Genomic DNA, 12666 nt, shown 5'->3' with positions numbered 1-12666 from the left:
TCATTGTATTCTATTATTTCTCCTTTTGTCCGTCTCTGTTGATTTTTTTTTGGTCTCAGTTCATGAATCAGAGGCCACTTTCTGTTATGTGCTAAAACATATTCAAATCCATGGGAATTGGGACCTGTTAGAGAAGTAGTCCAATTCCTGAGGCAGTTTCTGACTTTATTTTGGTTTAACTTTTCGCAGCCCAGTGTTATATAAGACACCTCAAAATTAAATAATTTGATTAACAGTTTTGAAAAATCTTCAGACCTTCAGATTCAGGTACTCAAACACAGGAAAATTGGTTTAGAGGACTGATTAAATTAGTTCACAGATCTAATAGAGATGATTTCAATTAAATTTGAACTAACTAAATTTAGATGCGTGGCATATTTTTAATGGCTACTTAAGACAGTGGAGATTTGCCAAAAAAAGAATGTTTTAAAAGACAAGAACTTTCATCTTTTCCCAGTAGATGAACCTCCACATGTGATTTCACAGAATGTGATGTCCAGCTTGCACATGTTGGCACTTTTTAGAACCTGATATGTACCACAAACTCAGTTTTGAAATAACTGTGTAATTCAAACATCTAAGGACTGATATTCTGCAAACCCTCATCACGAATGCTAACTAATCCCATCAATTGTATAAGCATTTGCTGAAACTGTTCTTGTAGTAGTGAGCCCACTTTACTTCAACCATAAAATCCACAGTGACCTGCTGCAATCACATGGCTGGAAAAATTCCCAGTCCCCGCTCAACTTCTAAGAGAGGGCAGAACATCAGAAGTAGGAGCAACAGAATCTACTTTTAAAATGATCACTGATACCATGTGCAACTAATTCTCTTTCCCTGGGAACAGAACCAGCAATAGAGATTACTCTGTAAATCAAGCTAATTGTGAGAAAACCAGCTACAGTTATACTGACTCCAAAGAAATTGGGCTTTTCCCACAAGATTCTTCATTATTCTCTTCAGGGAATATGTGCTTGCAGATCCTCATGCCTATGAAAACTGAGTTGATGAGGAGAACCAATTACGACACTCCCACCAAATTCAGGGTTTATGGTCAATACAGATAAAATACAGATTTTTTTGTTTTAAAAAAGTCAATAGAAAAACTTTACCTAATCTGCAATTTCACAAGAATTTTACCTTAAAAACAATTTAATTTTAAAAATCTGCAAGAGTTTATGAATCTCTTGAATGCCTTTTCTTGAACAAAATGCAACTGTTGGAAGAGTAACTTCAGAAATGCACAGATTGCAATCTTGTCTTTAGAATATCTCATATGTCAAAGACCTAAAACTTTTCTTTTCAAGCTTTATATAAAAAGATAGTGAAAGCAGTTTTCTTTTAAATGTGAACGATGACAAGTTTAGATAATTTCAGATGTTTACATTTCATTTTACACTACCTCCCAAAGTAATGAGTCTTAAGTTTCTAGTGCTGCCCTGATTTCACTGTAAATACTTGACTGCACAAACACTATAATATGCAAAACTGAGGACATCTCTTTGTTTTCAAACAAAAAGGGACTAATAGCCAGGTAGAACCACAGACAGCAGACCTGGAAAAAATCCAATGTGCTTGTACTCTAACTGGCCAAGAACAGGACTGAGAAACAAATAACCCCCAAAATATAATTTCAACTATATTACTTAATCCTTGGCTTTATAAAATTTATTTTGAACCATATTCACCAAATGGCACAAGGATAAGTCCACACAGTCCCGTCCCACAAGAGCTTCCTAATCAGAGTGGCTGCCGTTTATTAATATTCTTGATCTCTCTGGATCAATAAAACTTCACCTCTTTTCCAGTATGTGAGATTTAACAGGATCATGGGAAGATGTCCAGAGTAAGTTCAGCTACTGAAGTTGCTGGTTTTGCTTGGGGCTTTATAAGAAAACACATTTCTCACTTGACAAGGAGAAGGAAACATGATTACAATTCAATAAATGAAAGATTTTTCCCACTGATTTAGCATCTGAAGTTCTGGTACAAACACAACAGAAGACATCATCCCTTTTCTCCTTCCTACATTTAAAGAAACTATCAGAGTGAGATTCTGTGTTTTGTGCAGACTTCTCTATGTAATTTATAAAACCTCTATGGAAACTACAGCCCAGGAGAGAACTATATGAAGAAATATAAAAGTCAGAGAGGCCAGCTGTACATGGGTAGAATCCTTCTGCTCTTAGAAGTTTTGCCAATGGAATTTAAATTGTCCCATGGTCACTGACTTTTAAAGGTTATGCAATGATTTGGAGAAGTGCACTCTGCCAAAAAAATAATTTAAGAAGATTACTATACTCTAAATTTGGCCAGCTTTACATTGGAAACATCCCACTTGCTTTTTCTTGCCTCTATAAAGGTCTGCTGAACAAAACCAGAGATGCTATCTTGTAACACTCAGAGTCTTATTCATAATTTTTCTTATCTGTACCTATACCTCATTAAATGCTTGCTAATACATTACAGAGAAAACCACACAGTAAGTACTTTTCATCTAAGAATATCAAGTGTACACTTGATCCCTTAATTAAGTAATGTGCTGGACTTCTGAGGAGCAGGTCTTCTGTCATAATCCTTGTTCTTCTGTCATAATCCTTGTTTAGTAATCAATGCATAGAATCATTCAACAGTTCAGAGTTTTTGCATCAGCAAAAGTACTGTTAAACCAGCAAAAGTACTATTTAACTATTTACTGAATGAATCCCCTCCACTCCAACAAAACTACTTGTAAGGAGATTTTTGTTGTCTAGCACATTACTGTCTTCCTAGATGAACACCTCCCTCAGCTGAGGAATCTTCATTCACCAGAAAATCTTTTCTCAGCCACCATAATTCATTAACTGCTTCTTCTTCCCCCGACCCCACCCCCCCAGCAGTGTCTAGGAGGGATTTCTCCATATCCATCAAAAATATATTTTTAAGTAAAGTCAGATAAACCCTCTCCATGAAGCACCTTTGTCAGTGCCTGCCAGCTGCAGAACACAAGACTCCACAGTCTCTGTCCAACTAGTTAAAACACAAACATACACATCCAAGATGCTCCTCCAAAATCTGCTCTCAGCAGTTTATTTTCTACCTAGACAATTTAACAATCTCTAGTATTAACATACCAGAAAAACAAACCATCATGGTCTGCAAAGAGCAACTGACCAAGAAACCAAGGAGCATTCAATAGGAGAAGGAAGAGAGCCTGCTTGCTAACCAAGCTGTGGTGTTGGACAGCTCTCAGAGCTGGCAGAATTCCTTCTCTAGGATAGCATTTCACTCGGGACAGATGATCAAATCACTACTCAAAACCCAACTGTCACACTCATCAAAACTAAAGAATAGAATGGCAAACTTAGTAAATGAATTAGAGATGGGGAAGTCATGACATACAAGCAATAGAGCTTAGCAGAGAAGAAGGCTTAATGCTTAGACCTTCATCCCATAAAGATTTCTCAGAGTCAAGAGCACTTTCAGCACAGTCACTACTGACTAAGAGCTTAAATGCTGTGAGTGAAATCCTGTTCCATGGAAGTTTCTTGGGAGAGTCACAATTCCTTCTTAGACTTAGTTATATTTTCTTGTTCAAGTCTTCAAGCAAATTGTATTTTTCAACTTTAAGGGCCACTGTTGGGCTGTTTCACACCTAATGCTCACCACCAAGAAACAAGATTCCCACCATCTGCCCTACATTAAACATGATCATCTGGAAATTGACCATGACAGTAGATTTCAAAGCTCTTACTGCAATACCTGGCAGTTACCATGCACAGAAAGTTCAAAAATCCTTGAAAGTTATTGCTTTCAATTGTGGCATCACAAACACATAAACAGGTCTCTTTTATTTAACTTTACTAGCATGAGACCAACATGCCTGCTGCACCTGATTTATTACTTATCAACACATCAGAACTGCAAGGACAAAAAAAAGGATTAGTGGGAAAAGCAACAGTGGAGCAAAAAGAGCACTGAAAGATAACATCAAAATTGTCAAACATTTCTCATTCATTAGTTTAAGTGAGGTTTAAAGGGGAGTTACAAAGATTTTAAAGCTACCTACTTAAAAGTAATTTAGTAATTCCTGAACCACTTAGTTAAGCATCAAGATTTTAGAACCATATATCATTTAAAAGAATCTATTTGTTCCACTTTGCTAGTTAAAAACCTTCACCTATATGTTGGGAGCCTAACCACAGAGTGACATACACTACCAACAGACTGCAATCAAAATGACACTGAAAAGACTACTGAAAGTTTATTTTTAATCATTTACTTCAGCAATTAAATTACTTAGGACCAGCTGTATGATTTTTCAGGACTCTGGAAAGGGAAAACGTCAAGGTCCAGTTCAACAAACACGTTCTTCCTTTGCTTGCACCAACAGGACATCTGCAGTGCTTGCTCCTTCCACTGCCCATGACCACCCACAGGTGGGCAGCGGTGCCTGCAGAGCCGACACAGCAGCAAGTGTCGCTGGATCTACCTCCAGTTTAAAGAAAATAATGGGATGCAATGACCGAGACGGCTGAACAGCCCAAACCCAGGTAAGTAACAGGCACGGCAGACATGTCACTGCTGCCACAGGAAGCATTCGCGGGCTCTGATGATTTCCAGGCACGCTATTTTGAGCGAATGAGAGAAAGCGTTTATTAAGCCAAGCCGCTCCGAAGCTCCGGTGGAATAAGGCGGCAGCGGTAGCGCGCCGTGCCACCGTGACCGCCCGGGGGGTCCCGCACAGGGAGGCGGCTCCGGAGCCGCACCGGGCTCGGAGGGCCCGCGGCCGCCAAGGGCAGCGCGGCAGCTGCGCGCCCGGGAGAGGCGCGGCCTTTCCCCGCCCGGCCGGCGGAGCGGGGCCGCCGCGGCCGAGGGAAGGGGCAGGTCCTTACCCATCACCCGCCGCTGCCAGCGCCACCAGCCCGCCGGTCCCCTGCGCACCACCGCCGCGGCCATGCTGCGCCCCCGTGCCGAGTGACCTCCGGCCCGCCGCCGCCCGCCGCCGCCGCCCGCGCGCCGCGAGCGGCAGCCGCAGCAGCCAACCACGGGCGGCGCGCGGCGGGGCGCAGCCAATGGGAGTGCGCAGCGTCCTCCCTGCGGGCGGGCGGCCCCGCCCACCGCGCCGTGACGGATGGGCCGGAGCGCGGGGCGGGGCGGGGGCCGGGCCGGCTCTGGAGCACCTCATTGGGGCGGTGGGACACTGTACCCGCTGCCCGCGGCTCCCGGGAAGGCGTTTCTTTCCGGCTCTGCTTGCCTGTGCCTGCCCGCTGCCGCTTCGTCTTCCTGCTTTGCTGCCGGGGGAGGAGGCTTGGCTGAAGCGGGAGGGGGACGGAGCGCCGGCGTTTTGGAGGACGCAGCTTGTGTTGCGAGACGGCGCCCTCGGGGAAAAAGCCGCCTTGCACTGTTTTGTCGAGTCAGGTGGCAAGTAGGAGTTGGCGCTTATTGGGGGCTGGAATTAGATGATCTTCAAGGCCCCTTCCAACGCAAACCATTCTGTGATTCTGTGACTGGCTTCGCTGTAGTGTGGGCTTTACCCTGGCTGGGCGCCCAGCGCCCCCAAAGCCGCTCCATCACTGCCCCTCCTCACTGGATGAGGGGAGAAAATACAGCGAGAGGCTCGTGGGTCGAGATAAGGATGAGGAGAGCATTCACCAGTTACTGCTCCAGAGTGGGGTCCCTCCCATGGGAGACACTCCTCCCTGGTCTTCTCCAGTGTGAGTCCTTCCCCTGGGCAGCAGATCTTCATTAATGCTCCAGTGCAGGATCCCATCCATGGGGTGCTGTACTCAGGAACAGATTGTTCCAGCATGCGGGGTCACGGATCCTGCCAGGCTTCCCACGGGGGCACAGACTCCTCTGGGACCCAGGAGCTGCAGGTGGATCTCTGCTCTACTGTGGACCTCCATGGGCTGCAGGGGGACAGCGTGTCCCACCAGGGTCACCATGGGCTGCAGAGGCATCTAGTACAGAAGCCAGCCCCGCAGCGCCCAACCGCTGCCAAAATTTTGCCATGCAATCCCAATACGATCATGCCCGGAGAGCATTTCCCAAAGGCCTAACACAGGGTTTATCAGCACCAATAAAATTTGCAAGAGCTGGGCTGCCCAGCCCAGCATCTGGAGAGCTTCAGGTGGGTGTGTGAGGAAGCACGTCCCGCTCTGAGGGAAGGCAGGATGCAGGCAGGCAAGAGCTCTGAGCAAAGCTGCAGCTCCAGTCTTGCAACTGCCACGTCCATCTCTTTGGAAGAAAATAGTTAATTTCTTTCCCTGACAGAAAAACTTGCCTTACTTTGTTGTGCCAGGATGCTGGGTACTCCCTCAGTCATTAGGTTACTCTTGTTAGGTCACAGCTTTTTTTGGAGCTGTTCTGTAGTATCATTTACAGACTTCTGGGAGTGTAGTCATGGGGCACAGATCTCGGGTCTCACCAGAACATGTCTTCACTCAATTATATGTTAGCACAGAAAGAACAGAATATATATAAGCTTGGCTCTCTTATCAGTATCATAATATATATTTTTAAATAAAGCACTACACTTAAATCAATCTAGCTCAACATAAAGGAATTCTGTGGGCAGTGAAGGCGGCTGTGGTCATACAGTAGCTTTACTGTGACGTGTGAGAGTGCTACCACTCAGTAGGCTGATCTCTACCTTCACCCAGCTGCTTCTCTCTCACTGCCTCTCAGCTGAGCATTGAGACAGAATATGACGAGAGAAAAAAGAAAAAAAATCTCTGTAATTAAAGCAATGGAAAGACATACAAACACAAAAACTCTTCCACTTGCTAACACTTTGAAAAGCATTGGAAGCTTCATAGCTTCATTTTGTAAGCTCACTCATCTCTGTCACTGGGCCGTTTGAAGACTGCCAAGTGAATAAAACTACTGAGTTATGTTTACCCTTCTCCTTAGTGGGGAAGAGGTTGAGTACCATCTTGTACTTGATTTTTTTTTGTGTGATGAGAAGAGGTGTGACTCCTCATTGAGCAGCTATACTGGCAGAAATTTGTACTGAAGCATTGTTCAGATAAGATCTTTGAAAGTCTTTGAAACATGATTTTTACATGTAATTACACAGTACTTAGAAAACATGAGGGTTTTTTGCATTCCAACCTGCTTCTTCACCATCTTACGTTTTCAGAGTCATTGACCGTTTCAAATTTGGTCTACACTCCTATCAAGTCTGAACTGAGTTAGAAAAGTGATTTTTCTGGGAGGAGAGGATGGGAGCTAAATGTAGAGGAATGCCTGAACAGTTTAATGCTGTACTCATTGTGGTCCTTGAATTCTGATTTTTAACTCTCATTACAAGGTGCAGCTTTACCTCTATTACATTTTTCTCTACACCTTTCTTATGTCTAAGGTGGTTTTGTTTGTGTAAGCAATGCATTCTTTGTTTAAAAGGTATATGAGGAGAACAAACTTAGCACCAACATAATAAAAATGCACTATAATTTCTCCCAAAAAAAGGTATGAGAAAGTGGGAAAAGGTAGTCCTATTCATAAATATGTAGTAAGTTTAGCCTTATACACAACACACTTTTGTATAAAGGCTTGTTACAGACACAACCACTGTCATACTATAGTCTTACACTGCTTTTGTACAAAATGTATGTTTTCAGACAGATAAAATTCCTTGGGATTAGATTAAATGGAATATCTACATTATGAACACTGATAGAACTGATATTAGTAGTTTAGTACCACTAAGGTAGCCAGTATGAGAAGGAAGCACTTGTGGGGCTAGGTAGTGCAGGACTATCATACTGCAGAGCATTTTCACAAGGGAGAAAATGAAATATATAGAGTTTTTGTGGTTTTATTTTCTCCAAAATGCCCTCTAGAGATGTATAGTGCAGTTAGTTCCTTCTGTTAAAAGTAACTTTGCCTTTGTAGAAGTTTATCTCACTAAGTCTTGCTAGTTAACTTTGGTTTGTGTGTTTATATCTTTGCCTACGTAATTATATTTTTCCCACACAAAATGAAGGAAAAAGCTTTGTTAACTTAAAAACATATTTGGTTTAAGTAAATGGCCATGAAAACTTTTACTTACATGAAAACCCAGGACATAAATGTTGGTTATTTTGCAAACAAAACAGCATTGTCTTCTTACTCATGACTAGTTGTGAGTTTCATAAAGATTTGTATGTCACGGCTTCTGAAATTAACTATTTAAAATGCAAATGAACTGTTATTTGTATAGCCTACATATTGTTATTTTTTCCTTGTGTTAAGAATGGAGATATATACCACATTTGAGTGCATACAACCTCTACTTTTTAAACTAAAAGGTTTTCAGGTAATGTGAATCAAGTATAAAATTGTCTATAAAAATAATTCACTGGATATTTTTATCTTTAACTGCCTGAAAAGCTTACCAGAAATCAGTGATTACACTACAAACATGCCACAAAGGTGAGCTCTTTAATGAGTGTGCCTTTGCCAGTGGTAGAAAGATTGCCAATGTTTAATTGGCTTTAAAGTTTTGTTTCATCAATAGTGTATTGTATCTTAAAGCAGTAATGCCAACCTTATGACTAAGGCATGAAATGGGACCTCAAAATACCATACTGATTATGGTTGGAACTATTTTCTGAAGGAAAACTTCCTAGCCTACTTGTTGCTCTAGCACAAGTAGAGTTTGGTTTGTACAACACATAAAAAAGAACAGAATAAAATTGTATATGACAAGGACAAATAGTAAGTATGTAACTGGCATATGTCTATTTTAATTGGCAGATCTTATGGTGCTTTATAAAATCAGTATAGATATTATTTTGAGAACTGATTTTTTAGCTGCCAAACCCCTGTAAATCATTGTTGCTACTCAAACCTAGGTATACTTGGAGGTCCTCCCACTCAATCCAGTCAGTTCAGGCTTTTGACAGATTCCTCACTGGACGTGTGAAATGAGCAGGATTTTTAAAAAACCCTGCTGTTTATCCCCATCCTTGCATTACAGTTTATGGCCCTCTCAGGCATGCAGGTAGAAGTGTTGTTAACCTACAGCCTTTCAGTCGTGTGTTTTACTGTCTGCTGAACAAATGCTTGCAGTGGCACACTCAGTCCTCACTCTGGATGGACTGAATGGGCCAGGCTTAAACCAGCTCCTAAACTACTGGATGTTGGCAATGTAAAACCAAATTATTACTCATGGGAAGACTAATGAGGTGACATAGTAAATCTAGATTAATTTTCTTTCCCTGTAAGAAGTATGTATATACCTTAGGTGCACATCATGATTTGTGGTATTCGAAACGGATATCAAAATATAAGAACTTGCCAGAGCATTTGTGATACAGAAAACAGTTGCTGTTCTACATAAATATGTAAGTAGTTTTCTAAGTGTTGGTACATGGTGCCCACTAAGTTACAGGATGTGTAAAGAAGTGTAATCAAACACGTAAATCAATAGAAAAAAAATGTAAAGAAGGCTACTCCTTTCATTCTTAGTGTTGAAAATGTGACCATCTTATTTTTCTTTAAAGGTCTCAATATAAAAGGACAAAACAAAGAATTAAAAAAAAAAAAAACCCACGACCCTAAGAACACAGAATATTTATAGTATTTTTTGTGAGTTTTCATTTTCTTACATTTAAGATTTTTCTCCCTTAATAATAAGGTATGATAATAAGGAACCTCTGAAAGCAAAGGGAAATATATACTGTGCCAAAATATGCTCAGGATATCTCGATTCACTTCAGAGCCTGCCCCTGACTTTAACTCCATTGACATGAAATAATTAAATTTTCCTCAAAGGTTTGTTCTTTTTTGTTTGTTTGTTTGTTTGTTTGTTTGTTTTTGGTTTTTTGTTTTGCTTTGTTTTGTTTTTGTTTATGATGGGTTTTTTTGGGGAGTTTGATTTGATTTTTTTTTTTTTTGTTTTCCATTATTTTTGGGAGATATCCTTTTCAGGATATTAAGTTTTATAGTCTGCGCTGATAACTAAATATCCACTGAATTTAGCAAGAGTTACAAGCATAGATGCTTGTAAAATGGGATCCTCATTACAGAATGATATTTAAATTCAATGTTTACACTGCTTAGAGTAGCCAAAAGAAATTATAGTGGATGCAACAGTACATTTGAAACTTGAATCAAAATGAATTGGTAGCCAAAGCAACCCTGTTCCAATCCTTCCTCTAACCTTTCATCTTGTATTTGTTGCATTTATTTGTCTGCATCAGAGAGCTATTATAATATTTGAAAAAGCAATCAAAGCACAGTGTAGCTGCTCAGGAAGGCCTGAGCTACAAATAGTTGGAGCTGGGAAAGCATTCCAGAGAAACATCCCAAAGTATTTCCTCTCTGACTGGTCATTTCTGGAGACAGCCTACTAGACTAGAGCGACCTTGGGTCCAGCAAAATACAACATTCTTCACATTTGTAAATATTTGAGTTGGGGTTCTCAGGGCAGCATTCATTTCTTAGCTGTGCACATTTTGCTAGATAACGAACAGGAATGTGTAACCAGCAATGCAAGTGGTTATTTTTGCCTACAGAAAAAAAGCTCTTGTGTAACTGGACCTGCTTTATTTCTTGCTGAATCATACAATATATCCTGCAGTAGTATGGATTTTAGTAATCAACCTTGAGCTAAATATGTGCAAAGTTTAGAATATTGCATATACCCAAGGGGACACAAATTCCAGGCTTCTGCAGGAATGCAATGCCCTAGAGGAACATAGAAACTTTGTTTTGGTATGAAGATGTAGTGTCTGTTTTGTCAGAAGCAATGGTACTGTAGTTTGGAAAGCAGCTGCATCTCACTGGGACATCAGGTGAATGTTAGGATGGGCAGGCTACCACAGGGTAGAAATGCATACTTATTTGTACTAATTGATACCAAGATCAGTTAAGCACAAATGGTTTTGTCCTCTTTTTAGCTCTGATAAATCCCATTAGGATGTTTAGGCTAGATTGTGCTAACTGAGTTTCCTGCAGAGCTGGCTGAAAAGATTCAAGTACCTAGAAGAATTCAATTGTCCCATTCAAATTCCCACACAAGAAGGATTCAATAGAGATACTTTATCCAGACGAATTTCATGGAACATAGTGTGGATTTTCCAAAGTCTCTGAAAAGATTTCACTCTGAGAACTAGTCTTCAGCATTTTGCTAAATGGAATGTGTTGCAGTTCTGGTTATAAGGAACTTCAAATGCTACTGTCTTTTACAAACAAGTAGGATGTTTTATGTGGGTGACTGCATATATGTTGTACCATGAATAGACTCAAGAAACTGACAGGAGAACTGACACAAAAATTTAAAGTGTAAATTACCAGTAAAGCATCCCATAGCAATTTCAGATTGATGTAATTTTTGTGGTTTAACTGAAAGATATGCTTAGCTTCTCTAATGGGTTTAGAATCTAGCAGTGTTTATTAAATACTGCTGTTTAATAAACATAGCTTCTTTGACATGACAGAAATGCAAAGAGGACTATGATTTTGGTTCAGATTTAAATGGTCAGATTCTGTAAAAGCAGCTGAAGAAGGAAACAAAATCCAAAAGAAGCATTGCTACGTATGATAAATATTTGGTATCAGTCATGGTGATTTTATTTTTACTTTTACCTGCAATGCACAGGACATACTGATGTGTGTGGGAATTGCACAAAATAGTCACTCAATGCACTTCTGCCAATTATTGGGTGCTGATATAGCAAAAGAAAGTGAACATAGCAGGGCAACTGGGAAAAGCAACGTGGAAAAGCTACATGGTACCTTGATCTCAAACCTAAGGAGTCAGAGTAAGGATTAGGTAATTGTTTCCCAGGAAAAGATGCATGCATATAAAACACAGAAAAAGTAGTTTTTTTCCAACCAGCATATCTGTATCAGGATAAAAGCAACAACCTCACATTAATCTGATAAAATCCTGAACTAACCTCCTTATGAAAAGAAAGAGGAAACTTGGCACTGACTCAGTCCTTGGGTTTTCCTACACCAAAGTGTAAACCACATTGCTTGAGAAAGATTGTCTTTATATGGCATGCTCCTGAGCAAAGTCTTGACTTCAGCCAGGGGGAGGTAATCCTGTTCCTATCAACATTCTTAAGAGTTTGCTCCTGATTTTAGAGGAAGCAACATAAAGTCCCTGAAAGAGCAAGGTGCATTCCTTACCACTGGCTTGCTAGAAGAAACAGTACCCAGGAGCACAACCCACTGCAGATCAAGAGAGCAATTAATTAACTTTTGATAAAGTGACACTGTTACTAAAGTAATATAAATCAACATAAAAGATCCAACTTATTTTCTACACTTCAGCCCTACTGAAAATTTAAAATTAATTCACTCTATGCAACATTTAAGAGTATTAAATACAAATCATACCTTTAAGTCTAGCACTATAATTTCACCTCAGACAATGCATATGTATGGAACAGTTTGTTTATTATTAATTTTAGTTCAAATTTCTGTTATATATTAATGCATTTCTCTACTGAATTTTAAAAATAATGTGATTTTTGTTGTCTTAAGAGCTACCAGCACTAATAAGAAATAAATTTACTCTGGACACTTTGATTTTAACTAAGTATAATTGAAAAGCAAATTTGGTCTGTTGTGCCTGCCTTTTGATATCTGATAAGTTCTAGGAAAAGATGCACAAGAAAAAACATCATAACAAGCTCCCAAAATCCAGAGTTGTTGATATCTGCTTTTCATGTCCAAGTTTTCTGA

At 40.2% G+C, this 12666-nt stretch overlaps 1 protein-coding gene across 1 annotated transcript in view; it reads right to left on the bottom strand.

The window, feature by feature from the left end:
• HIBADH (3-hydroxyisobutyrate dehydrogenase) overlaps positions 1-4987 on the bottom strand; it is an 81534-nt gene extending 76547 nt beyond the window's left edge. Inside the window, exon 1 of the mRNA XM_056484598.1 lies at positions 4878-4987. Coding sequence (XP_056340573.1) covers positions 4878-4941 — 64 coding nt within the window. The 5' untranslated portion in view covers positions 4942-4987. The remainder of the gene's footprint in view (positions 1-4877) is intronic.
• Positions 4988-12666: the final 7679 nt, after the last annotated feature.

Source organism: Oenanthe melanoleuca, chromosome 2 (genome assembly GCF_029582105.1).
Source record: "Oenanthe melanoleuca isolate GR-GAL-2019-014 chromosome 2, OMel1.0, whole genome shotgun sequence".
In the NCBI taxonomy this organism is placed as follows: domain Eukaryota; kingdom Metazoa; phylum Chordata; class Aves; order Passeriformes; family Muscicapidae; genus Oenanthe; species Oenanthe melanoleuca.
This window is presented reverse-complemented; position numbering and strand designations above follow the sequence as displayed.